Genomic DNA, 27,990 nt, shown 5'->3' on the forward strand with positions numbered 1-27,990 from the left:
ATACATCACTACTGGGAAAACCATAGCTTTAACTATACGGACCTTGGTCGGCAAGGTGATGGCTCTGCTTTTTAAGATGCTGTCTAGGTTTGTCATTGCTTTTCTCCCAAGAAGCAGGCGTCTTTTAATTTGATTGCATATGAGGCGGTAAATCGTATATCTTCTCGCCAGAGTTTCGATGAGCTCTGAAATCTGTTGGCCTCTTGCTAGCTTCTGCAAAAGAGAGCTCCTGGCTGCTGTTGCAAATGCAATTACCAGGTCAGTAAAAAGAGAAACCTAGCAGATTTTTAAAAAAGGAAAAAAAGCCCTGTGGCTTCTTGTGACTCCTCTCATGCTGGAGGAGGAGGAGGAGGAGAGGTTTCACTTCCCAGTTCTCTGGGGAAGCCTCATCCCTTTCATGCAACTGTGGAGAGAAGGGGCAGAGCAGGCTGGGCAGATCTTGCCTGAGCACAGACAGTCCGGACCTGAATGGAGCCTTTGGTGGAGGATCTCAGCCAGCTGGCAGGTAAGGATGGGAAATCTGCCTGCCCCAAAAGCAGGTTGAGAGGGGAAGCACAGAAAACGCTGTGGCATAGTGGTTAGAGCAGGGGCAGGAAACCTAAGGCTCATGGGCCGGATGCGGCCCAATCGACTTCTCAATCCAGACCGCAGGCGGTCCAGGAATCAGAGTGTTTTTACATGAGTAGAACGTGTGCTTTTATTTAAAATGCTTGGCAGGGGGTTGGACTCGATGGCCCTTGTGGTCTCTTCCAACTCTATGATTCTATGATTCTATCTCTGGGTTATTTGTGGGGCATAGGAATTCGCTCATATGTTTTTTTTTTCAAAATATAGTCCGGCCCCCCACAAGGTCTGAGGGACGGGGGACCGGCCAATGGCTGAAAAAGGTTGCTGACCCCTGGGTTAGAGTGTCAGGCTGGGTCCTGGCAGACACGGATTCAAATCCTCCCGTGGCCCCAAAGTTCTTAGGGTTGCCATATTTCAAGTGAAAATCCAGACACATAAAATAAAATCATCATCATAGTTGTTGTTGTTGTTGTTGTTGTTGTTGTTGTTGTTGTTGTTGTTGTTATACCCCACCCATCTGACTGGGTTTCCCCAGCCACTCTGGGCGGCTTCCAGCATATAAAAAAACACAGTAAAACATTAAACCTTAAAAGCTTCCCTAAACAGAAGAGGAGGTTAAGGGGTGATATGATAGCCATGTTCAAATATATAAAAGGATGTCACATAGAGGAGGGAGAAAGGTTGTTTTCTGCTGCTCCAGAGAAGCGGACACGGAGCAATGGATCCAAACTACAAGAAAGAAGATTCCACCTAAACATTAGGAAGAACTTCCTGACAGTAAGAGCTGTTTGACAGTGGAATTTGCTGCCAAGGAGTGTGGTGGAGTCTCCTACTTTGGAGGTCTTTAAGCAGAGGCTTGACAACCATATGTCAGGAGTGCTCTGATGGTGTTTCCTGCTTGGCAGGGGGTTGGACTCGATGGCCCTTGTGGTCTCTTCCAATTCTATGATTCTATGATTCTATGATTCTAGGGCTGCCTTCAGATGTCTTCTAGTCAGACAGTTGTCTATTTCCTTGACATCTGATGGGAGGGCGTTCCACAGGGCGGGTGCCACCACTGAGAAGGCCCTCTGCCTGGTTGCCTGTAACCTCACTTCTCGCATTGAGGGAACTGCCAGAAGGCCCTCGGAGCTGGACCTCAGTGTCCGGGCTGAACGATGGGCGTGGAGATGCTCCTTCAGGTCTACTGGGCAGAGGCCGTTGGCAGAGTTGTTGAGCTTATTCTGCAAAATCTCAAAAAAGAAGTTGTTTTGAGCTATTTTCCTGGACGTTCAAGCTATTTCCGCCTGGGCAATGTTTACAAGAGTTGAATCCCATCTATGTCCTGGAAATTTCGGACGTATGGCAGCCCTAAGCTGCAGTGGGCAAGTTATGCTATGTGCCTTGATGGATAACCTAAGATGCTAAAGGCAGTGAAGGAAAGAATGAAAAGAATGTTGCCGAAAGGAGGTTGTAAAGGTATAAAGTCGAGATGGCCGTGAAGATGTGTGAAGGAATTTGCAGACACCAATAAATAAGCCCGTGGCCTGGGTCTCCCTCACTCCCTGTCTGGGAAGTTGCCTTTTGCTTTGTGCAATAAGGCCTGGTTGCAATTCTGCTTCTTGCAAGACTTAATTTCCACATGTACAAAGCTAAGGTGGGGGAATTCCTCTGTAGGAGCCCGTGCAATTTATTGACCTGCGGACTCCACTTTGGAGGGTCCCCGCTTCAGACGCCACTTGGCCCCAGGTGTTTATGTGGTCTTAAGCATCACAACTGAAGGAAATCCACTGTATGACTTTGGGCCAGTGACCTCCCTCACAGGGTGGTTGTGAGGACAACGTGGAGAGAGGGAGAGCGGCAAGAACTGAATGTTTCAGGAGAGAGGAGATTTCTAACTAGCGATATGACCATCAAGGACAGATGGATTGATGGGCTGATGGGAGTTGTAGTCCAGAACATCTGGAGGGTGCCAGGTTGGGGGAGGCTAGCAGAGCCTCAGTGCTGCCCCTGGGCATTTCGTGGCGACGTTCTCTTTCTGTTCTTCTGCAGCCATTTTGGAATCTGACAGTGACTCCGATTCGGAGAAAGATGAAGAAGCCGAGGTATGTGGGTCCTTTCATTTTTTAAAATTCATTTATTAAATATTTGTATAGTTGATGCAGTTTCAAGCATAAAAACATAAAACCATACAATAAAAAGCACAATAAAAAGTTTTTTTTTTTTAAATAATAATCAATGATCAACAAAATAAGCTTCTATTTCTCATGGGGAAAGAATGGGAAATAGGTGTCAGGGTCAGGTTCTGGAGTGAAGCCCTGGCAAATCGTGACTCAAAGAAAGTCCTATTCTCACAATCATTCACTGTGGGTTTCTAATCACTCCCACTGTTTTGCTTCAGAGGGCAGGACTCGAACCCGTGCGTAATGGGTATGAGTTACTCGTGCGTAAACTGGTGCCTTTCTCGGTTAATTTGCCTTGTTAAACCTTTCTGACTGCACAGCCCCTTCTCATCGCGGCTGCCTCAGTCACTGGCAGAATCCGTCAGTGGGCGTTTCTTGAACCTCTTCCAACATAAAAGTTGTTTGACACCCAGTCTCCTCCTCCTCTCACTGTGCGGGAGTCTTCTGCGCAGGGAAGGCGTGGGTAGCGGAGGACCTGGGCTCTCCTCACTGATGTCCAGTGAAGAGTCCTGGAGCCCTCTCTCCACTTCCCCCGTCTGCCCCCCTTTATCCCCGGTGTTGCGCTGATTGGCTTCCCCCTCTACTGAGCTATTTCTCCCCCTGCTGCTGGGTCCTTCGCCAGCATCATCTGGGAGCCTCCCCTTCACCTCTCCCTCCGATGTCAGCTCCCTGACACCGTGCATTCAGATGATGAGAAATGAGACCTTTTTGACAGTAAGAGTTGTCCAACAATGGGATAAACCACCTCCTTCCTTGGGAGTTTTTAAGCCAAGGTCGGGCGGTCCTCTGTCAGGGTTGCTTTAGTTGTGATTCCTTCATTGCAGGGGGTTGGACTGGATGACCTTTAGGGGTCCCTTCCAGAATTCTATGATTCTAAATTCTGGGGTGGGGAAACGATTTTGAAGTCTGCATGAGCAGCTGTGCTGAGGATGGCGGTGGTGGGGATGATTGCTCAGCAAAAGCAACTCTGCTGGCAGGACTGGAATCGGAAACATCAGTGACCCAGAAACATTTCTTCCCTTCCATCTTCCAGGAAGCGGCTGCTTGTCAGGAAAGGGATGAAGCCAAGAAAAAGCTAGCCGAATTTGAGTATGGTAAGCATGATCTGTTGGGGTGTTAATGCTGTGAGCCCCTTACGCTCAGGTTGCATAGATGTATAAATACAACTCTGAATCCCGAAGACGCCACAGTCTCTGCTGATTCTCATTCCAAGGAAACCAAACCTGCTGAACGCTTGGAGCAGGGGTCCCCAAGCTAAGGCCCATGGGCCAGATAAGGCCTGAGGGACTCATTTATCTGGCCCTCGGCGACCCCTGCTGCCCGCTGTCACCCCCCGCTCTTACCAGCACTGCACTGCGTGGCTGCCCACGTCTGGGTCGGAGAAGCACCGGAAATATCTTGTGCACATGCGCAAGCATTATTTGCGCCTGCGCAAGTGTTATTTCTGGTGCACATCCGGGTCGGAGGAGGCCCGTGCACATGCGCACAAGCTATTTCCAGTGCTCCTCCGACCCAAAGGTGCGCCGGAAATAGCATGTGCGCACGCGTGTGGGCACGTGCTCCCCCGCCCTCCGGCCCACCGTGCGATCGGCACTGGAGACACCGGCCCGAGGCACAGTAAGTTTGCTGACCGCTGGCCTGGAGCCTCTCGCTGCTCAGAGATTGGGATGGCAACTAGCTGTGTCCTGCATTTCCTGATCCCGAGTATTCACAGTGATGAACCTCAGGGTGAGAGGGGGCGATTGCACCCGTGTCCGGCTTGTGGGCATCTCAGAGGACTCTGATCGGGCATTTTGGGAACAGGGTGCAGAACCAGGTCCCAGGCATATGGGATTTGTGGATGTGCTCAGGACACTGCCGTTGTTGGCAGCGGACAGTGGGCAGTAGCGACCCCTGAAAGGGCTTCGGGATTCCCTATGCAGCCGAGGGCTCACGACAACATGACTCATGACAACATTTTGGAGGTCCCAGATCACAAGGTAGTTAGATTGGTCTCAACTAGGGCCAGGGTCTTTTCAGTAGTGGCCCCGACGTGGTGGAACGCTCTGTCACAAGAGACTAGGGCCCTGCGGGACTTGACGTCTTTCCGCAGGGCCTGCAAGACAGAGCTGTTCCACCTGGCCTTTGGGTCGGACTCAGTCTGACCCTTCTGTTTCCCTCCCCTTATGGTTTTGATCTGTGGGCTACTTTTAAAATGAGGCTGCATTTTAAATTGCATTTTAACCTGTATTTTAAATTGGGTCCCCCTCCCATTATGTTTTTACTGTAATTTTACTGGTGTTAGCCACCCTGAGCCCGGCTCTGGCCAGGGAGGGCAGGGTATAAATAAAATTATATATTATTATTATTATTATTATTATTATTAGTGGGGCAATAAGAGGCAAGACTACCAGACTTTGGAAATTTGGTATCACTGGATCAAGTTCACCAGTTTTGTCCAATGGATTAAACAGAATACGTTTAATATGTAAATTAATATGGTTTATTTGTTTGCTTGGTTGTTGTTGTTGTTAATTGAATTTGTATACCGCCTTTCATCCGCAGATCTCAGGCTGGTTTACAACACCTGAATAGTTTAAATAGAGTAAATGTGCAATTAATGGTTTCTGTTTTGAATTTGATTGCGTATTATTATTGTTTTGTATTCAGTGGCCTGTGTTGGCCTGAGCTTGAGTCTCCACTAAGGATTCTGAGCTCCTGTGTTCTAGTTCGATACATGATGTCCAATCACAGAACATTTTAGGATTTGGGCCTCTGCCATTGGCCCTTGAACTCTGAGTCGTGATTCGCAGCTTGGAAGTTTAGACAGCCAATCACGTTGGGAGTGGGAGGGGCTCAGGCTTTCAGGAATGTATATAAGCAGTTGCATTGCCCCTGTTTCCCAGTTATGTAGCTCAATAAAGGTTCTTGCTGTTATTGCTGTGTCTTGCCTTGTGGGAACCCACCTACACTTTAGTTATCTTCCTTAGTGGGTCGTGCAAACTGCTATTCTGAAGGATGCTTTTTGCAGGGTAGGGTCATGGACATTGAGGATCAATTTATGTCACCAAGTGGGGGAAGTCTGGGGAAACTGCTCTAGAGATGATCTTCAGCCTTCCCCCTCCTTTCATTCCCAGCTTCGCAGGCTTTGCTCGCTGAGCTGTCCACCCTGGAAGCAGAGTATGAAATCGAAAAGTCGTGCCGAGAACAGGCAGAAGCCTACGCAGCCCAGGTGAGCCAGGCGAGCTGGTGGACATGGCAAGGCGTCTAACCTGGGAAACAGCTGTAACTCAGGAGTCTAGCCCTTGTTTTGCATGCAAAGAATCCCTGCTCCAACCCCACATACAGCAAACGACTTTAGATACCTATTTTGTTGTTGTTTAGTCGTTTAGTCGTGTCCAACTCTTTGTGACCCCATGGACCAGAGCACGCCAGGCACTCCTGTCTTCCACTGCCTCCCGCAGTTTGGTCAGACTCATGCTGGTAGCTTTGAGAACACTGTCCCACCATCTCGTCCTCTGTCGTCCCCTTCTCCTTGTGCCCTCCATCTTTCCCAACATCAGGGTCTTTTCCAGGGAGTCTTCTCTTCTCATGAGGCGGCCAGAGTATTGGAGCCTCAGCTTCAGGATCTGTCCTTCCAGTGAGCACTCATGGCTGATTTCCTTTAGAATGGAGAGGTTTGATCTTCCTGCAGTCCATGGGACTCTCAAGAGTCTCCTCCAGCACCATCATTCAAAAGCATCAATTCTTCTTTATCAGTTCTCAGCCTTCTTTATGGTCCAGCTCTCACTTCCATACATCACTACTGGGAAAACCATGGCTTTAACTATATGGACCTTTGTTGGCAAGGTGATGTCTCTGCTTTTCAAAATGCTGTCTAGGTTTGCCATCGCCTTTCTCCCAAGGAGCAGGCGTCTTTTAATTTCATGACTGCTGTCACCATCTGCAGTGATCATGGAGCCCAAAAAAGTAAAATCTCTCACTGCCTCCATTTATTCCCCTTCTATTTGCCAGGAGGTAATGGGCCCAGTGGCCATGATCTTCGTTTTTTTGATGTTGAGCTTCAGACCATTTTTTGCGCTCTCCTCTTTCACCCTCATTAAAAGGTTCTTTAATTCCTCCTCACTTTCTGCCATCAAGGTCATCTGCATATCCAAGGTTGTTGATATTTCTTCCAGCAATCTTAATTCTGGTTTGGGATTCATCCAGCCCAAACAGAGACAATTTGTTGTTCATCCAGCCCAAACAGAGACAATTTGTTGTTGACGAAGGACAGCTGGACATAGAAAGGGCCCCATTACCTTCAGTAGCCGAGGGCCTCATCAAACCTAAATCTGGCCCTGTGTCTCCTGCAGGAGTGAGTTCCATAGTTTAACTTTCTTTTATCTGTCCCGCAAGACACCTTGGTTTGCAGCCCAGTCTCTAAGCCAGTGTTTCCCAACCGGTGTTCCGCGGCACACTAGTGTGCCGTGAGACATCGGCTGGTGTGCCGTGGGAGGGAGGCGGGCGAGTCGGGCGGTGAGAGGCGGCGGCGGCGAGGATCCGCGTCGAGCCGGGGGCGGCTCCGCGGTGGTGGTGCCGAGCGGCGGGGCAGCGCGTGCAAAAGGAAGGAGCGCGAGACAGCGGAGGAGGAGGAGGCCGGCATGTCCGGGCAGCAGCAGCAACAACAACAACAGCAGCAACTCCCGCCGCCGCCCCCTCCTCCGCCCGCTATCGCCGCCACCACCACAACAGCCGCCGCCGCCTCAGCTGCCCTCGCTCTGCTGCCTCCTCCCACCCCCAAAGCTTGGAGGTTCCCCAGCAAGGGGGAGGGGAAAAACTTTCACTTTTGTGCGTCCCTCCCGGCGTGACGCTGCGCGCTGACGTCACGGGGCGGGGCTTTAATGGTGGTGTGCCGCGAGATTTTTTTTCAGTAAACAGGTGTGCCGTTGCCCAAAAAAGTTTGGGAAACACTGCTCTAAGCCAGTGTTTCCCAACCACTGTTCCGCGGCACACTAGTGTGCCGCGGGATGTTGCCTGGTGTGCCGCGGGAAAAATTAAAAAATTCAAAAGATTTTTTTTTTAAAGTCAAATTTTCGATTGGGGCGCCGTCACTAGATGACCCCTGGGGTTCCCTCCCTCCCTCCCGCTCTGCGCCTCCCTCCTCCTCCTCCTCCTCCTCCAGGGAGGCCCTTCCTGGCTCTCGGCCAAGGCTTGGCGGCTGCCACTCACTCACTCGCTCGCCCACCCGTCCCTCCATCCCTGCACCTGGCCTCTCCCCCTCCGTCCCCGGCGCGGGGGCTGCCGGGATCCGTAGTCCCCTCGCCCTTGGGCTCCGTGCCCACGCGGGGTGCGCGAACTACGTTTCCCAGGGTGGCCTGGCGGGCTGGGCGTTTTGTTTGAAGCGCTCTTCTCCCGGCCATGGAATGAGCGCAGCGGCGGCGGCCGGGCAGGGGCTCTTCCGCGCAGACCCCGCGCAGCCTGCCTGCGCCCCCACGGAGATCGGCCGGCAGGATGGAGCCCGGGGATCCCCGCGGAGGCGGAGCGGCGGAGGCTGCCCTCCCAGGTAGGGCTGCGTCGGGGGGGTTTTATTTTTGCAATGCTGCATCCGCGCCGGAGGGGACGCATCGGACCGCGGGGAGACCCCTTGGCGGGCGTGCAAGGCAATGCATGTGTGCAGGCGTTGCATGGAGTGCAGTGCAATGCAATGGCAACGCGGCGCCCTGCATGCATGCATGCAACTTCCACCGGCGCTCCGGACTTGGCAGGTGAGGGGGGTCCCCAGTGGGCGGCAGAGAGAGCCGGGAGGGCGAAGGGGAGCCGGGGGTAGCAGCGCTGCTCCCCGAGCCGAGCCCGGGGGGGAACTTCGGCGTTGTTGCGCCGGGTGTTAGAAGCGGAGGCTGGCGGGGGCCCCACACCTGCAAAACCTGGTCGCCTCTCATATATTTCGTGCATTGCATTCATCGCCCGCTTTCTCCTCCAAGGAGCTCCCGGGGGCGCGCGTGGTTCTCCCCGTGTTATCCTCGCAACAACAGCCCTGCGAGATGGGTCAGGCGAGTGGCCCAAGGGAGCACCCAGGGATTGTCCTGGCCAGGTGGGGTGATTTGAACCCTGCTCTCTGCCCGGTCTTCGTCCTCAGTTAGCCCCCACATGTGCATGACTGTGCATGACTGAGGTTTTCCCCCCTCATCTTGGCTATGGTGTGAGTCTGTCCTGTTAATTAATGGGGTTCTGCCTTCGGAGAAGATGAGCCAGCCCTCAAGGAGGTGATTATGTAATTTGCTAGCAATTCATGTCCCTCCCGGCGTGACGCTGCGCGCTGACTTCACGGGGCTGTAATGGTGGTGTGCCTCGAGATTTTTTTCATGAAACAAGTGTGCCTTTGCCCAAAAAAGGTTGGGAAACACTGCTCTAAGCCACCCTTCCACTGTGATCATCCTGGGCTTACCTTTGCCATTGCATCCCGACTCCTGCAGGTGAGCAGAGAGAACAAGAAGCTGAAGCGCATTAGCGCAGCTTTGCTCCCCATGCTCACCCACCTCCCGGCGGACCTCATCGACCCGGGCAACGAGGAGGAGATCCCCGCCGAGCAAGTCCTGGATCCAGTGGGCCAATACCTGCAGCAAATCAAAGGTGAGTCATGTTGTCGCTTCCCCTCTGGCTCAAAGGCCACCAAGGGGGAGCTGCTGCTGCTGTAGAATGGCAGGGAGCGGTCTGGGCAGGGACTGTGCAAAATGCACTGATCCTGCAACAGTGGAGAAGACCAACCTTGGAGGAAGAGAGGAAGCATCCTTAAGGATGGAGAGGCAGTGTTCAATAGATGCCTCTCATAATAATTTATAATAATAATTTATTATTTATACCCCACCCATCTGGCTGGGTTTCCCCAGCCACTCTGGGCGGCTTCCAACAGAATATTAAAATGCAATAGTCTATTAAACATGGCCCTCGCTGCCTCCTGTGTCAGGGGGTTCCCCTGTTTAACCATGTGATGTGTGAAGAACTTTCTTTTACCTGTCCCGACTTTCCCAACTTTCAGCTGCCAGGAGGTGAAGTCGAGGTGGACTCATATAAAAATGCTTTTTTAAAACGCGTTTTGAAAAATATACTGAATTTGCCATAAGCTCACCATCGCCATCTAGTGTCACATTTGTATAATGCACTTAAAATGTTTTATTTTCAGCTGTATGGCTGAGTCCCAAGAGTCTGTCCTGTGGTCTAGCTGCTAAGTTGGCTGTTAGGTACTGAGTTGAATAGGATCCAAAAGGCAGCACCTTGATTGGTCCTAGAACAATAGGATTCAGAATGCAGCAGTCTGATTGGTCCTAGAACAATAGGTTCCAGAATGCAGCAGTCTGATTGATTGGTCCTAGAACAATAGGATTCAGAATGCAGCAGTCTGATTGGTCCTAGAACAATAGGTTCCAGAATGCAGCAGTCTGATTGGTCCACAGGAGCCACCCAGTCCAACTCCAGGTGGAAGTGAATCTGCAACCTGATTGGCCTACAGGAGAATCCCGGAATTAGCCAGTCACGTGGGGCCCATTGTGTAAATAATGTATATAAAGCAGGCATTCTGGGGGAACTTCCATTCCTCCTCACCACTATGAGCTGGACAAAGAGCATGAAATCCACTTTCAGCTCCGAGTATATTTCATTGGCAACAGTCTCTCCTCTAAGGAGCCAGCTTCCCTCAAATTCACCTTTCCATTTCTCCTCCTTTTTTACCCAGACCTTCAAGCGAAGGTTTCCCTGCTGCTGGATGAAAAGAAGGAACTGGCCGTGCAAGTGACGGAGCTCCAGGGTCGGGTCCAGCAGCTCCAGGAACAGGTATTGTGGGTTACTCCATGGGCACAGCCAGGATTTATGTTCGCAGGGACAAGACAGCCACCTGTCAGTGTCCTCTGTCTGGCTCTGTCTAGCAGATCCGGAACGAAAGGCCTCAAGAGCAGCTGTTTTAAGTTGCTTTCTTTTGAACCCCAGTCAACACAAAGTCGAGTTTCGAAATGTTAGAATGATTGTAGAACTATTGAAATGTATATAACTGAAAATCATAAATAAAAATGAAACAGAAATGAAACAGAAGCAAAATCTCCTTTGTGCAAAGGTGGAAGAAGAGCAGTTTGAGAAGAAATCCTTGCAAGCTCTGGTGGCGGAGCGTCAGAGGGCTTTGAAGAGGGTCAAGCGAGGTGAGTTGTGGGGAAAGGTCACAGGAAGAGCCTATTCTTGCACCCAGAGCTCCCTCCCTTCCTGAGCTGGCATTTACTTCCTTTTCCCCACCTAGTCCAGCACCCTCTTCTCGCAGCGGCCAGCCAGATGCCCATTACGGGAAACCCGCGAGCAGGATCCGAGTGCGAAAGCCACTCTCCCCTCCTGTGGTTTCCTGGTATTCAGAAGCATGGCTGTCCCCAGAGGCAGAGCTTCCAGATGAGCTATGCATTTCCATCCTGATCTCTTTGAAGGGAGATTAGACAACGTTGGCTCTTTGAACTTGCATTTGTTCCCATTTGTTTGTGGGGAGGATAGAGGAAGTTGCACCCAAGCAAATGTCACTCAAGCCAAATTAAAGTGGGAGCTAGGAAGGAGCTGCAGAGTCGACGCAGAGGGCATCTCAGCCTCTGCTCGCTCCAGGGACACACACACACCTTTCCCTCCACATCCTTCATTTGATGCGCAGGTGATTGATGGTTCTTCTGCCCTCTCTCTCCCAGTGTCCCGGCTACTCACTGAGGAGTACGGCAAGGTGTCCCAACAGCTGGATCTGGAAGAGGAACTGAGGCAGCAAGCAGAGACCTTTGCCTGCCAGGTAGGAATTCAAGGGGCAAGCCTTTCTCTACAATACCATGCTTCGTTTCCCTCTGGAAACCATGAGCCTGTTAGAATTCCTGCTCCGTGATTGCAGTCATGGGATTGTGGTCTTTCACATGACGGTATATGTTTTGACTCCACAGAGTGGGATGTGATGGAGACAGGATGTTTGTGTTATTGTGTTCTTTGAAGTCGGACTATTGTCCTTTGTTCTTTTTCTCTTTCCTGTCTGATGCTAGAGAGAGAGGGCGCCATGTTGCAGTGCTCCGGGTGTGTTTATATGTAAATAAAGTCGATTAGCCAAAATGCTGAGTTGCTGAGGTCTGTCATGTGCATGATGCACAAACTCTGTGGATCCCTAAGTGTGCCGGTGTCTGTTGGCATCGGTCACTGTGATTTCGGGCTGAAGGAAGTTTATGAAGCTCCCAAACGATCGACCAGGAGGGAGAGAACATGCCTGGCGGGCATGTGTCACTGCCAGGGTTCTACTCGAGTGTAGGACGAGCTCCTGACAGAGCCAACCACGTGATGCAGCAGCAAAAAAAGCTGGTGCTATTCCAGGCTGCATCAATAGAAGTCTAGTGTCCTGATCAAGGAAAGTCATAATACTGCTCTCTTCTGCCTTGGTCAAACCACACCTGGAATACTGTGTCCAGTTCTGGACACCGCAATTTAAGAAGGATGTTGACAAGCTGGAAGGTGTGCAGAGGAGGGAGACCAAGATGATCAAGGGTCTGGAAACCAAGCCTGATGAGGAACGGTTGAAGGAGCTGGGTACGTTTAGCCTGGAAAAGAGGAGACTAAGAAGAGTTATGGGGGCCATCTTCAAATATCTGAAGGGCTGTCACGTTGAAGATGGAGCATGTTTGTTTTCTCCTGCTCTGGAGGGTAGGACTCGAACCCATGGCTTCAAGTTACAAGGAAGGAGATTCCAACGAAACATCAGGAAGAACTTTCTGACAGTAAGAGCTGTTCAACAGTGGAACGGACTCCCTCAGAAGGTGGTAGACTCTCCTTCCTTGGAGGTTTTGAAGCAGAGGTTGGGTGGCCATCTGTCAGGGATGCTTGAGCTGAAATTCCTGCATTGCAGGGGGTTGGACTAGATTTCCTTTGGGGGTCCCTTCCATCACTCCTATTCTACGATTTGGTACTCTGGACCTCAGGAAGCTGACGGGCAGTCACTCATGTTCCTCTTGGCTTATTTGAGATAAGGGCTCAACTCTGGAACTGACTGGTTCTAAATTGCAGCCCCTGCTCTAACCACTGAACTCCCACTCCCTTTTCTCATGTCACAGATGCTGGTGAAGCAGAAGGAAGCCAACCGGCAGAGCATGATCCTGATGCAGAATATTGGGCCAGAGACCCAGCTTCTCCAGGCCATGGAGGAGGTGGCCAAGATGACCCGGGAACTGGAAGAAGCCCAGCAAGAGCACCAGGCTAAGGTGGGTTTGGGGCGCCACCTGCCCAAGGACCTCAGCAGAGACTGGTTCCTGCCCTTTCAATCCATCCATCCATCCACTTTCTTTATTTTACAAATTTATTTATTTGGTTTTCCAACTTAAATCATAAAAACGAGATTCCAAGGAATCTCCTGGATTTCCTTCCTCCCTTTTGTGGGTCCTACTGTATTATTAATCCTTTCCTTCTGCATCTTTTATGATACTCCAAATCCTTCACCTCTTCCATTATGTCCAGAATTCAACCTTAAACTACAAGTGTTACTCCAAACCTACTAACAATTTTAACTGTCTGCAATGCTCTTTAAGATAAGTTATAAATTTTCCCCATTCCTTATTAAAATTTTGGTCTTCCTGATTTCTGATTCTTCCGGTCATTTTAGCCATTTCATTTAGTCCATCAACTTGATCTGCCATTCTTCTCTGGTCGGGACTTGATCTTTTTTCCATCTCTGGACCAGTAACGTCCGCACAGCTGTGGTCATATACATAAATAGTCTTTTCTGTTCCTTTCGGATTTCAGCACCTAGAATTCCTAAAAGGAAGGCTTCAGGCTTTTTAACAAAGGTTGTTTTAAACATTTTTTTTCAACTCATTATATATCATTTCCCAAAATTCTTTTACTACCTTACATTTCCACCACATATGATAAAAGGTGCCTTCTTTTTCCTTACATTTCCAGCAATCCATTCATTTTCTGTCCAGCCTGCCTGTTTCGCAAAGAAGCCCAGGACATCAAACACCAGAGCTGCAAAAACATTGCAATTAAAAAATATTAATGAATTAATTGATCCCATTTATGGATCACTTCCTGTAATGGCTTGAAGAGTGCCCAGGAAGGCTCGTCTGGCTTCTTCATTATATATCTTTGTTGTTGTTGTTGTTGTTGTTTAGTTGTTTAGTCGTTTAGTCATGTCCGACTCTTCCTGACCCCCTGGACCAGAGCACGCCAGGCACTCCTGTCTTCCACTGCCTCCCGCAGTTTGGTCAAACTCATGCTGGTAGCTTCGAGAACACTGTCCCACCATCTCGTCCTCTGTCGTCCCCTTCTCCTTGTGCCCTCCATCTTTCCCAACATCAGGGTCTTTTCCAGGGAGTCTTCTCTTCTTATGAGGTGGCCAAAGTCTTGGAGCCTCAGCTTCAGGATCTGTCCTTCCAGTGAGCCCTCAGGGCTGATTTCCTTCAGAATGGATCGGTTTGATCTTCTTGCAGTCCATGGGACTCTCAAGAGTCTCCTCCAGCACATATATCTTTAGGCACCAGTAAAAACATTCCTCTTCTGCCAGGCTTTGGGCTAGTTAAGCAATCTATGGCATTTTAAACTGGGGGGCGGGCAATGTTTTCGTTTGTTACCATGGTGTATATTTTTGTGTTTTTATATTGCAAACCACCCTGTGATCCTTGGATGAAGGGTGGTGTAGAAATTTAATAAATCATAAGTTTATGAATATAACGCATCTCAAAGCAATCTCAGAACGCATCTTTAAAAGTGCATAGATCAGTTGTATATGTAAAAACCGTTAAAATAGTTGCACATATTAAAACAATTAAAAACCATTACACTTTAAAACACACACACACACACACACATATATAATTAAAATTAAAACATTCTTTAAAACAATTAAGAAAATCTAAAACGTGTAAAACCCTTAAGAACCCCTAAAACCAGTGCTTTTTTCTGGGGTGGTACGCAGGGGTACGCATACCCCTAAACATTTTGTGAAACTTCGTACTTTGGTCCATTTACTGTATTTATTTTTCCTGATTTGAACTACAAAATGGTGATTTTCTTGAGTCAAAAGGAGAGTACCCCCAAACAGTTTGTTGTTGTTTTTAAGGAAAAAAACCGCTGCCTAAAACTGTTTAAAAACAGACACACAGCCTCACAGCTAATCATATGAAGGTTGCCGGGAGCAGAATCTTCCAGCCATCAAATGACTGAATAGGAAATGTTTTAAAAATTGCGCCTAAATGTGAATATTGAGAGAGGCAGACTCCCAGCCTCAACCTTATCGGTTTAGACTGGAATGTGGCAGGGAGTTCCAGAGGTCAACTCTGCAGCATGCAAAGGAAGGACTGCGTCTTGTCTTTCCTGAATCTCCTGCCAATCCACAGAGGTATCCGGTGACCCAGTGCTGGCTCAGGACATTTCGCTGCCTGGGCAAAACCCAACCCAACAATCATAGAATTGTAGAGTTAGAAGGGAACCCCAAAGGTCATCTAGTCCAACCCCCTGCAAGGCAAGGACTGCTTTTTCAGAAATGGTGATGGGGCAGCATCCTTAGGGGGAGCTCTGTCCCTCTTGCCCCTCTCAGCATCTCAGCTTGCCTCACCTTGCCTAATTGGGGAGGCGAGTCCTGAGTTCAAGTGCTACCGGGAGGGAAGCCTCTTTCCTGGTCCACGTCCCTCTGATGTCCTGGGGGAAGGGGCTTGGCTTTGGGCTCCGCATCTGCTCACGTTGCTCCTTGCTCTCCAGGTGAAGGACCTGGAGGCGCAGCTGCTGGGACGGCCGCAGGCAGAAGAACTCCACAGGCTCCTGGCTGCGCTGGCAGCAGCGGAGGAAGAGAAGGTCTGCCTGGGGGGAAGGCTTCTCCGAGCGGAGGAGAGGAACGCGGCTCTGGAAGAGAGAGGTACGGCATTTTCGGTTGCGTGGCTTAGAAAAGCAAGATAGGCTATGGTATAGATACAACCTGTCAGAGATTCTTTCGCTGCAATGATGGCATGGCAGGGGTCAGACTGGATGACCTTCGGAGGTGCCCTCCAACTTTACTCTTCTGTCATTCCGTGATTCTATGGCTTCAGAACCTTCAAAAAGGATCAACATATTACTTAAAACTCTTTTTTCCACAAAATAAAATAGAGAAAGTGTTTAAGCCATTCCAATAATAAAGAAAAAATAACGTTAATCATTACTCTCACCTCGGTATCAGGAAATAACAGGTACAGTCACATCCATTTTTTTAAAGGAGTATTTATAAAGCGTCAACTCCTAAAGAATACCAATGCAATGGACAATAAAGTGATTAAGACGTCATTTTGCTTATACAACTTCCAAAGCCACTTTCCCTGTATTGTTGTCCTGAGTCATTCTGCCGTGCAGCCAGCCTCTCTCGGTGTGTCTTTCAGGAGAGAGATGACCCCTTATTTTTCCTTTCCAGTTCTTCAAACTGCTGCAAAAGTGCAAAACCGTTGCAAGGATTGCGGCGGTGGGTGGGTGACGTCACAAGGAGTGGCCAATCAGTGCCATGCACAGCCACACACAGCCTTATCAAGGGCTGCCACCCTGCAGAAAAACAAAACAAAGGCCACCTTCTTTGTGGGGGCCTGAGACCCTGCCTTTCTCATTGCAGTGAAATCCCTGGAAGAAGAGGCGAAGGCGACTGGGACCCCGTCTCCCAAAACATGTCCTGAGGCTCCTCCCCCTCCCCCTCCCCCTCCTCCTCCTCTCCCTCCAGCATGTCATGTCCCAGTGGAGTAAGTATCATTTGCCATATATTATTATTATTATTATTATTATTATTATTATTATTATTATTATTAATGAAATGATTTTAGAATGTTGTATCATTTTACTGTTGTTAGCAGCTCTGAGCCCGGCTTCAGCTGGGGAGGGTGGGATATAAATAAAAAAGTTGTTTTATTATTATTATTATTATTATTATTATTATTATTATTATTATTTATTAAACTTTATATGCTGCTTGAATATATTAAAATCCATCAAAGTGGTTGAAATGGAGAGTGAAACAATCAGCTTATCAGTAAACACAGATAAATGCAACTGTTCTAAACACTTGAAAACAATGGTTTTTTTGTTAAATCGTTTTTATTAATTTTCCAATAAAAACCATTCAGTTAACATATCAAATCATAATCCAATTAAAATAAAAAACTAAAATAAAAAAGACCAAATTATCATCCAAATTATAATTATTTATTTTTCGGGGCTTCCCATAGTCTGGACCTTGAAGCATATCTCCAAATCTCAAACCGCGTTGTTTCCAGATTTTCCACATCTCAATTTTAACACTTTAAAGTTCTCCCTCTCTGGCTCTCCGATTCTCAATCATGTCAGACATCATATATCCTTGCATCCATCAAGTACAGCTTTATTTGTGTGTGTGTGTGTGTGTGTGTGTGTGTGTGTGTGTGTGTGTGTGTATATATTCAACTGTCTCTTTGCCAGCGCAGCTTCCTTTGGCTCCATTCCAATCCAGGCTGATGAGATGACATCCAGACATGCAGAATTTCAATCTGTGCTTTAACTGTAAACACTTGAAAACACTTGAAGCACAGATCGAAATTCTGCATGTCTGGACAGGCTCATCTCAACAAAAACGCCACCCGAGGGTCATCTAGTCCAACCCGCTGCAAGGCGGGAATCTCAGCTTAAGCATCCACCACTAGGGCTGCCATATGTCTGGGTTTTCCTGGACATGTCCGGGAATCGCTCAGAAAATTGGCTTCTGGGAGGATTTTTGCTGAATTGGCAAAATGTCCTGGAAAACATGGACGTCTTAAAAGATCATTTTAAAAATCAAAGAAAAGCCCCAAATGATTTTTTTTTGGGGGGGGGGAGATGTTCCCCAAACATAAAACTCTCCAAAAGACAAGTTCAACAACTCTGCCTGGATTTTATTTATAAAATTTTATTATTATGGCCAAGGCACAGTCTGACCCCCTCCTTCAGTAATCCTCACAGAACTCTAACCCAATGGTTGCCATTAATTTGATTCTGAATTGATTTTTGAATGAATTGATTTTAGAATGCTGTGTTACTTTTATTGTTGTTAGCCGCTCTGAGCCCGGCTTCGGCTGGGGAGGGTGGGATATAAATAAAAATTTATTATTATTATTATTATTATTATTATTATTATTATTATTATTTTCACTTTGGGGGATATGGCAACCCTCTCCATGCCAGGTGGCCAGCAGATGGTGGAGTGGGGAGACCAACAGCATCATTGTTCTACCTCTATTACGGGGGTTGGACTAGATGGCCCCTGGGTGTCCCTTTCAACTCTCCAATCATGCAATTCTATGATTCCACAGTTGGAAGCAGTGATTCTTCTGAATCTCAGTTGCTGGAAACTACGGGACAGGAGAGTCCTCCTCTCTTGCTCATGTTCTGGTTTCCCATAGTGGGCACCTGGTTGGTGTTGTAAACAAAGTCTGCCCTTTTTCCCTTATGGGGTATCCAAGAGCCCATATAGAGTCCTTACGTGGGTTCCCCATTGGTAGGAGAAAATAACAGAGGCCAACCAGAGAATATTGAGAAGCAAAGCAGCTCGTAAGTCTGATCTTTATTGATCTGTTGCAACAGGGTCCTCACTCACCACACGCAGGAGGAACCCAGAACCAAGGTGTGAAAGCCCTTATATAGACTTTTGAAATTGGCACCCTGTAGATCAAGACCACCCCCCAAATACATCATACCTACATCACAGAAAGGGCGGTCTACAGTGCTTTGTTCACCTTCTGTCTGCAAGGTCACCTGTTTAATGGTCACTTGGTGGGATTACCTGGGGAGCCTGGCCAGTCTTTTGTAAAGATAAATACTTAGTTCCTGAGCCAGGTCAGGCTCACACCCTATTCATATCTTAAATGTGCCCTTAAGACAGGATTTGTGAGGAAAGAGGCAATGGGGAGGTTAATTGAGGTCAGTTTGGGAATCAAAAATGGTTTCAGGTCGGTCTTCCTGTGCTGATCTATGTACGTGCTTGGTTGGTACACTTATGAACATTTAACATATATCTAAGACCTCACAATTCCTATCACATTGGCCACGGTAAGACCAGGATGCTGGGAGACACAGACTATGGGCCTGAGCCTGCAGGGCTCTTCGGATGTACCTGGACCGGTCTTGACTTTTCTTCTTCCGTTCTTGCATCTCTTCAGCCCCCTGATGGCCCTCAGGCAGAGGAAAGGAAGGCAGCAAGCAAAATGTGGTAAGCAGATCTGGGAAGGAGAGAGGTTTCGGGGTGCGTCCCCCTCAATCACTTACCTGCACCGAGCTCAGCTGCAGGGCAGTGACCCTGTAGCCAGAAGGCATCTGGATGCGACCAAGGAAACAGATTGAGGTTGAATCCTGACAAGACAGAAGTACTGTTTTTGGGGGACAGGGGGCGGGTGGGTGTGGGGGACTCTCTGGTCCTGAATAGGGTAACTGTGCCCCTGAAGGACCAGGTGCGCAGCCTGGGAGTCATTCTGGACTCACAGCTGTCCATGGAGGCACAGGTTAAATCTGCGTCCAGAGCGGCTGTCTCCCAGCTCTATCTGGTACGCAGGATGAGACCCTCCCTGCCTGCGGACTGTCTCGCCAGAGTGGTGCATGCTCTGGTTATCTCCCACTTGGACTACTGCAATGTGCTCTACGTGGGGCTACCTTTGAAGGTGAAACGGAAACTGCAACTAATCCAGAATGCGGCAGCCAGACTGGTGACTGGGAGCAGCTGCCAAGACCACATAACACCGGTCTTGAAAGACCTACATTGGCTCTCAGTACATTTCTGAGCACAATTCAAAGTGTTGGTGCTGACCTTTAAAGCCCTAAATGGCCTTGGTCCAGTAGACCTGAAGGAGCCCCCATCGTTCTGCCCAGATGGATGGAACTGCCAGAAGGCCTCAGAGCTAGACCTCAGTGTCTGGGCTGAACGGTGGGGGTGGAGACGCTCCTTCATGTATATTCTAAAGACAGACCGGACGGCCAACTGTCAGGGCTATGTTTCCCCCATTGCAGGGGGTTGGGTCCCTTCCGACTCTACAATCCCAGATTCTAAGCCAACCCCTCCTGCTTGCGGTACAGGTAAAGGGACCCCTGACCTTTAGGTCCAGTCGTGGCCGACTCTGGGGTTGCAGCGCTCATCTCGCTTTACTGGCCGAGGGAGCCGGCGTACAGCTTCCGGGTCATGTGGCCAGCATGCCTAAGCCGCTTCTGGCGAACCAGAGAAGCACACGGAAACGCCGTTTACCTTCCCGCCGGAGTGGAACCTATTGATCTACTTGCACTTTGGCGTGCTTTCGAACTGCTAGGTTGGCAGGAGCAGGGAGCGAGCAACGGGAGCTCACCCCATCGCTGGGATTCGAACAGCCGATAGGCAAGTCCTAGGCTCTGTGGTTTAACCCACAGCGCCACCCGCATCCCCCTGCTTGCTGTACAAGTCTCATACTGGTGGTGGGAAAGGAGGCCCTTTGAAGAAGGCCCTTTTGCATGCATCCAGGCCCCCTGGGAAGGGGAAAAGCCAATATTGCTGGGGGGTTTTTTACCCTTCACCCCATGAAAAATAAATATCCCTACAAATATCCCTTTTCCCTCTGGGCAGCAGCAAACTCCTGCACGGACGATGTGAAATCGAAAGCAGTGGAAGAAATGATGGCCAGGATCAAAAGCGGGGTGGTCCTGAGGCCAGCCAGAAAGGACGCTGGGGACTTCTCCAAGGTAAAGAAGCAGAGTGGGAGCGCAGAACATAAAAACCTGCCTTATCCAGAGTCACTGGCGCATCTAGCTCAATGCTGTCTACCCAGAATGGCAGCCGCAATCCCAGGTTTTGGGCAGGGGACATTCCCCATCTGGAGACGCCAGAAGGACCCAGGCTCCATCCCTGGCGCTGAGGATTGTGGGAAGCTGCCGTATAGGGAACAAGACCCACTGGTTTATCTTGCTTGGTATTGTCCACTCTGACTGGCAGCCTCTCGTAGCCCTGCCTGGAGATGATGATGATGATTTTATTTATTTCATTTCTATACTGCTTTATATTTTTCAAGAAAAATCTCAGAGCACTTCACAGCACATCAGAACATCAATAAAACATCAATACAACAATCCGAAGAAAGTCAAATACAGTGGTACCTCAGGTTACATATGCTTCAGGTTACAGACTCCGCTAACCCAGAAATAATACCTTGGGTTAAGAACTTTGCTTCAGGATGAGAACAGAAATCATGCTCCAGTGGCGCGGCGGCAGCGGGAGGTCCCATTAGCTAAAGTGGTGCTTCAGGTTAAGAACAGTTTCAGGTTAAGAACGGACCTCCAGAATGAATTAAGTACGTAACCAGAGGTACCACTGTATAGAGTTTACAGTCAAAGCAACATCATTAACAGAAAACTAAAATATTATCTTAAAGATTTCAAAATAAAACATGACAAAGGAGGTCAAAAACCGAATATGTATTTAACACAAAGTTAACAAAAAATTAAACGTTTTTCCAAAAAACAAAACATTAAAACACTCATAAGTGAAGTCACATTTAAAATGCACATTTACAACAGCATTTTTTAAATCAGGGATGGTGCCTTCTGCCTTCAGAGCAGGTGTTCCACTTCTAAGCTGCAACCCTGCGCTCAGCAAAGCAAAGTCTCCTTTCTCTAGCGGTGGCAACATCCCTCCTCAAAACCGCTGGCTTCTTTCCTGTAAATCTCGCCGCAAGGGGATGCCTGTGTGGGAATGTTCAGGGTGGCAGGAAAGGATATATTGTTTATTAATATCCTTCCTAACTTGCACTAGCAAGTTCCTTTACTTAGCAGAGTTTACATTCCCTCTTTTTATATGCACAGCAGATAGCTGGCTGCAGGCTCGTGTCAGCCTCTCACTCATAGCTGTCAACTTTCAGATTTGAAAATAAGGGATCAGCAGCCTCACCTGTCCCAGGGACAGTCTACGGGATATCTAACAATCCGGGATAGCAGCGGGAAACAGCGCTGGAATAAGGGAATTTTCTGCAAAAAAGGGAAGGTTGACAGCTATACTCTCACTATTATACAATTCAATCTCAGACTGAATTGTACGTTCCTGGTAAATTCCCTTGAATACCTCTTAAAAGAATAAAGACACCACAATCTTATTCAAAACCAATAAAAGAAGTTTACTCACATCAGTTCACAGTTGGATCCCTGAAGGCAGACTTAGTTACAAATATGTACATGTGGATCTACCCCATATGGGGGAATAATCCCAGTTCTTCTGCAAGTTGAGAGCTAGCAGAGCAGTCCTAGCTAGAAGCTGGTCAAACAAAGAAGGAGGTCAAAAAGAGAGAGGTGTGCTGCATGATTCGTCCTTTTTGTTACCTGGACAGGTAAGGCCACACCCACCTTCTATCACATGCAAAAGGAAGGATGCTCCAGCCAGGAAGAACAGGAAGTTTCGACTGGCTGGACCAAACATTCCCTCGCATGTCTTCTCTATCATTACAAGGAATGTTGTACTTGACTGCCTCTCATTGATCACATCCCACAGCCTGTGGTTCTTCTCCTCTTTCTCCTCACAACGGCTCTGCCAGGTAGGCTAGGCTGAGAGGAGACAGCGTTAAATAAGTTGGAGTTCTTGTTATTAAATATAGCCAAAAAAAGCACATCAAGAACTCAGACCAATGTAAGTTTCAGTAGTGGGAGTGGTCCCTCCTCGCGAATCAATAGTCAATTGTAACAAAAACTAATCCATTCAAAAGTATGAATTCTGACAAGGATTACAAACTCAAACAGAGATTACAAACTCAAACTCATAAAGATATGCATAACACAATAATTCATTACAGTATTAAAGATAAGAGTTTATGAGTAGAGATAAATTCATTAGTCCATAGTCAGATTTGACGTGAAGGTCTGAGTTTCAATCATTGAGGAGAAGTCAGAAGTCAGTTATGGATCAGAAACCAGGACAGGGCCCTGTTTCAATGTATTCACCTTCATCAGCTGGAAGTATCAAATATTACATAAAAATACATTTAAATTCTAAATTATCATAAATTATAAAACAGTCATAAATTATAAAACAATATTATACAACATTTGTTTCCTTACCTAATTTTTAAGGGGTTGTATAAGTTTGAAGAATTCCTATAAATATATCCTGTTATTTTCTACGTTTCTTAGAGATAACAACTGAAAATCATGAATATTAATAATGATTACATGTGTTGAATCAAAGACCCTAAGGCAGCATATAATCATATGATTCCTCACCTAAGTGTGAGAGGAGACAGCATCTCCAAGTCCACCCTGTCAGCTTCCTTGCGGAGTGAGGCTCTGAAACCTGGTCTCCCCTGTCCTCAAGGGACGCTCTAACCGCTACTCCACACTGCCTCTCCTTGGAGGAGGAGATGGGAGCAAGTTCCTTCCTAATGGGCTCCCCATCTGTGTCTTCTCCACCTGCAGGCAGCCGCCATGAGCAAGCGCCGAAGCACCACGATGGAGCTGCAGGGTCTCCTGGTAAGAATCATAGAATCATAGAATCCTAGAGTTGGAAGAGACCACAAGGGCCATCGAGTCCAACCCCCTGCCAAGCAGGAAACACCATCAGAGCACTCCTGACATATGGTTGTCAAGCCTTTGCTTAAAGACCTCCAAAGTAGGAGACTCCACCACACTCCTTGGCAGCAAATTCCACTGTCAAACAGCTCTTACTGTCAGGAAGTTCTTCCTAATGTTTAGCTGGAATCTTCTTTCTTGTAGTTTGGATCCATTGCTCCGTGTCCGCTTCTCTGGAGCAGCAGAAAACAACCTTTCTCCCTCCTCTATGTGACATCCTTTTATATATTTGAACATGGCTATCATATCACCCCTTAACCTCCTCTTCTCCAGGCTAAACATGCCCAGCTCCCTTAGCCATTCCTCATAAGGCATCGTTTCCAGGCCTTTGACCATTTTGGTTGCCCTCCTCTGGACACGTTCCAGTTTGTCAGTGTCCTTCTTGAATTCTGGTGCCCAGAACTGGACACAGTACTCCAGGTGAGGTCTGACCAGAGCAGAATACAGTGGCACTATTACTTCCCTTGATCTAGATGCTATACTCCTATTGATGATGCCCAGAATTGCATTGGCTTTTTTAGCTGCCGCGTCACACTGTTGGCTCATGTCAAGTTTGTGGTCAACCAAGACTCCTAGATCCTTTTCACATGTACTGCTCTCAAGCCAGGTGTCCCCCATCTTGTATTTGTGCCTCTCATTTTTTTTGCCCAAGTGCAATACTTTACATTTCTCCCTGTTAAAATTCATCTTGTTTGTTTTTGCCCAGAAACACAGACAAAAGCACAACATCGTCTGTGTGTGTGGATAATAATAATAATAGTAGTAGTAGTAGTAGTAGTAGTAGTAGTAGTAGTAGATGGGGTCCATCACTACAGCAACAATGCTGGTGGGGGGGCACTTGGGTCATTTATTAATTAACCAAATACATTTGGTTGTTGCTTTGCTCTTTATTAACAACAACAAAGAGCAAACATAGAAAAGGGAGGGGGACAGAGACAAAGAATCAAAACTCCAAACCATAAAGCATCAAAGGCTGGAAGGACAAATAATAATAATAATAATAATAATAATAATAATAATAATAATAATAATAATTGTACCCCCACCCATCTGACTGGGTTGCCCCAGTCACTCTGGGCAGCTTCCAAAAAATTATAAAACCACAATAAAACATAACACATTAAAAACTTCCCCATTCAGGGCTGCTTTCAGATATCTTCAAAAAGTCAGATAGTGGACCAGCGGAACTACTGAGAAGGCAGTTCATCAAGTATTTACTAATACAAGGATATATATAAAAAATAGAAGTATTTGCTACCTGTAAGTTCCATTATTGTTGAGAATAAGAGCTATATATAGTCTTAAATGAGCCAGACGTTTGCATATACCAATGGCAGCGAGTGACCATGTGCCTCAATATTTGCATAAGAAATAAAATCAGGCCCTATGTGAAGAGAAGTGGTCTTTTGAGCTCTGCGCTTTGGAAACTTTTCGTAAGGGTCATTTGACAGTGGAACATGGTGACCTCTCCTTCCTTGGAGATTTTTAAGCAGCAGTTAACTCTACAATTCTATGGTTCTAACAGCACCCTAGTGCATTTAATTCCGACCTTCTCGTCTTTTTTTGTAAATTAATTTTTCATTGATAACAATCCAATGGAGGCCACACTAATACAATGCCAAATCACAATACAATCAAAAGAGCCAATTAAACAGTTCCAAATTAAACATTTTTGGATAACTTCCCATGTTCCGGCTATCAGGAGTTGATGTTGTTCCTTGATCCTGCGCCAGTTATTTTAATTAATTCCAACCTTCTCAGGCCCAGAGCGGCACCATGAGTCTGGGGCGGAGATCAAGCCGACGTCAAGGCAGCCAGAGGAAGCTCACAGACAACCAGCTGGAGTCCATCCTGCAGAGACGTCGCCAGATGGTTGACTGTCCAGCACAGGGCCAGGTCCCACAACTGCAACCTGTCGTGTCCACAAAATACATCACGTCCGTTGGAGTGCGGGAGACCGTGGCGGGTGTCCTCTCTGCTACAGACCCACATCCTTCCACAAAGAGCTCTGGGGATCTTGGCAAAACTCCAACAGGTGGGCAAGCTTCTTGCTGAAACCGGGGTGGAATCTAGACACATATTTTAAAAAGTGAAAATACTTTTTTTAAAAAAACAACCCGTTTTGAAAAATATATCAAATTTTCCATGGCTCACCATCGCCATCTAGTGTTGCATTTGTATAATGCACTTTACAACATATTTAAAATGTTTTATTTGCAGCTTTAGAGCTGAGTCCTGGCTGCCCTCATCAGCCAGGAAGGAACAAGGAGCCTGGTTCCCAGCAAAATAGCCGTCCCTGGCTCCTCCTTACTTTTGCCAGTTGTTGGTGAAAGGTATCAAGATGCTGTGAGTCGCCAGAGGGACTTAGCACTGCCAGATTACCAAATAAGTATTGGTCTATAGGCACTGCAGCAATGGATCAAAATGATATTGATTTGAGCTTGCCAGAAAATTACAGAAACGTATTAGGAGATAATTTGCAAGGGGGTCACTGAGATTTTGACTGCCTAGCAGTGGCGTAGCGTGGGTTGTCAGCACCCGGGGCAAGGCAAGTAATTTGCGCCCCCTAACCCGTGGATTTGCGCCCCCTAACCCTAACCCCCAGATGTTGCGCCCGGTGCGGCCGGCCCCCCCTGCACCCCCCACGCTACGCCACTGCTGCCTAGGGGCCTCCACAGGGTTCAGTCCAGCACATTAGGAACAAATGGTTAACATGTGATAAGTAAGACAGCCTGCGGTCAACATGTATGTAATTAGGACAATCTTGCAATAAAAATATAGTGCGTATACATCAATAAATTTATATGGGGGGCAGCTTTTGGCCATATTTGCACAATGAGTAACATAGGAAGTGGAATGATAATATGTTATTAAGGTAAATGCGATATCCTGGGGTCAGCAAACTTTTTCGGCAGGGGGCCAGTCCGCTGTCCCTCAGACCTTGTGGGGGGGGCAGGACTATATCTTGGGGCGGGTGAACAAATCCTTATGCTCCACAAATAACCCAGAGATGCATTTTAAATAAAAGGACACATTCTACTCATGTAAAAACACACTGATTCCTGGACAGTCCACAGGCAGGATTGAGAAGGAGATTGGGCCGGATCCGCCCCCCAGGCCTTAGTTTGCCTACCCATGAGATACGCTGTAAACTCTGCTTGCTCTCTGCAAGTGTGTATCAATAACATTTTACTATTTCACCAATTTTGTCCAGATCATTTTATTTAAAGGATCCTGGTTTTTTTAATCTCTCACAATGACCAACATCTCTTTGTTCTCTAAGGTGACCCTGGCAGCCTGGAAGCTATGATCCCACCATGTTCAGAGGAAGAGCCTGCCCTCGCTCAGTCGCAGCTCAGAGTAGCGCCCCTTCAGATGAGCAGAAGGATCGTGCTCGCGTCAGGGAGTCGAGATCCCCCCTGAAGCAGCCTGAAACTATATTATGAGGCTGCCTGTATTGCTTTGATTTGGGACTGGATTAAATTAGAAAATACAGATTTGCTAAACCTTGAAGGACATGATAATAGATTGGGATGGCATGCATACTTGTGGTATGACAAAGGGAAAGTGCACAAAGGATAACCATATAATTAGGAGATCATTTCTAACAGTCTGGGAAAGATATAAAGATTAACTAGAACAGAAAACTCTGTTGTGGTTGTCGCCAATAGAAGCAATATCAATAAAAAATAATAATAATAAAAGAAAATGGTTTACATATAGAGATATTTTAATAGAAAGGGAAGGGACATTAAAACTGAAAGATTTTGAAGAGATTCGAGAAAACGTTAATGATTGGTTGCAGTACAGTGGTACCTCGGGTTACAGACTCTTCAGGTTATGTGTTTTCAGGTTGTGCACCGCGCCGAACCCGGAAGTACCAGAATGGGTTACTTCCAGGGTTTGGCGCTCGCACATGCGCAGAAGCACTAAATTGCAACCAGCGCATGTGCAGATGCAGCACTGCAAGTTGCGAAAGCTGGAGGTTACGAACGTGCCTCCCGCACGGATCACGTTCACAACCCAAGGTTCCACTGTACCTTCAATTAAATGAGGTATTTAAAGAAGATAATAAGAAAGGATTTAATTACACTCTATCTAGTTTTCAAGGAGAAATTATAGAGGACGATATAGAGATACAATATGTTGCTCAGAGTAGCACCCCTTCAGACGAGCAGGATGATTGCGCTCACCTCAGGGAGTCGGGATCCCCCCCCCCCGAAACTGCAAGTCGTCCCATCTCCCGGAGCCATTTCCCCAGCCTCTTGCCAATGGCAAAGTGATGAAGACAAGCACAAGATAAACGCAAAGCAAATTGTTCCGTTGCAGCGGAGCCTGAATTCATTTGCCCAGGAGTCTTCCTCCCTCGCCTGATTTTGGGGTGCTCAGGTCCCTTTCCTGGTAGACGCAGCTCTTTGCATCATGTGGAGCTGCTCTGAACTGGGACACGGGTCTGTAAGAAGTTCAACAGGTGGAGCTTTCGGCTCATAGCAGCCTCACATAGTGCAAAGGTTGCTGATAACCTTGCTTGTAGATTCAGGTAGGTAGCCGTGTTGGTCTGATGCAGTCAAAATAAAGAAATAAAAATAAAAATTGTCCAGTAGCACCTTAGAAACCAACTAAGTTTGCTCTAGGTATAAGCTTCTGTGTGCATGCATTAAGGTTATACCCAGACCTTGGTTGCTCTGGTATCTGAAGAAGTGTGCATGCACACGAAAGCTTATACCCAGAA

The 27,990-nt window shown here is 47.5% G+C and overlaps 1 protein-coding gene across 7 annotated transcripts; it reads left to right on the forward strand.

Annotated features, from left to right (window-relative positions):
- The first annotated feature begins 384 nt into the window (after positions 1-384).
- Positions 385-26,755, forward strand: LOC308594216 (shootin-1-like). Of its 7 annotated transcripts, XM_081207111.1 has the most exons (16): positions 385-505; positions 2,599-2,651; positions 3,763-3,823; positions 5,846-5,940; positions 9,164-9,320; positions 10,420-10,517; positions 10,795-10,876; positions 11,399-11,493; positions 12,791-12,937; positions 15,432-15,585; positions 16,306-16,429; positions 18,854-18,903; positions 20,278-20,393; positions 23,106-23,159; positions 25,020-25,293; positions 26,542-26,755. In XM_081207111.1, the coding sequence occupies exons 1-16, from the start codon at positions 469-471 to the stop codon at positions 26,679-26,681; spliced, it is 1,737 nt and encodes a 578-aa protein (XP_081063237.1). In that variant the 5' UTR covers positions 385-468; the 3' UTR covers positions 26,682-26,755. The 7 variants fall into 7 exon arrangements, with proteins under 7 accessions (XP_081063237.1, XP_081063233.1, XP_081063234.1 ...); XM_081207107.1 differs by lacking the exons at positions 385-505; positions 2,599-2,651; positions 3,763-3,823 and adding an exon at positions 4,113-4,346; XM_081207108.1 differs by lacking the exons at positions 385-505; positions 2,599-2,651; positions 3,763-3,823 and adding an exon at positions 4,113-4,346 and having other exon boundaries at positions 20,281-20,393.
- The last annotated feature ends 1,235 nt before the right edge of the window (positions 26,756-27,990 follow it).

Source organism: Podarcis bocagei (genome assembly GCF_964188305.1).
Source record: "Podarcis bocagei genome assembly, chromosome: 9".
Classification (NCBI taxonomy): domain Eukaryota; kingdom Metazoa; phylum Chordata; class Lepidosauria; order Squamata; family Lacertidae; genus Podarcis; species Podarcis bocagei.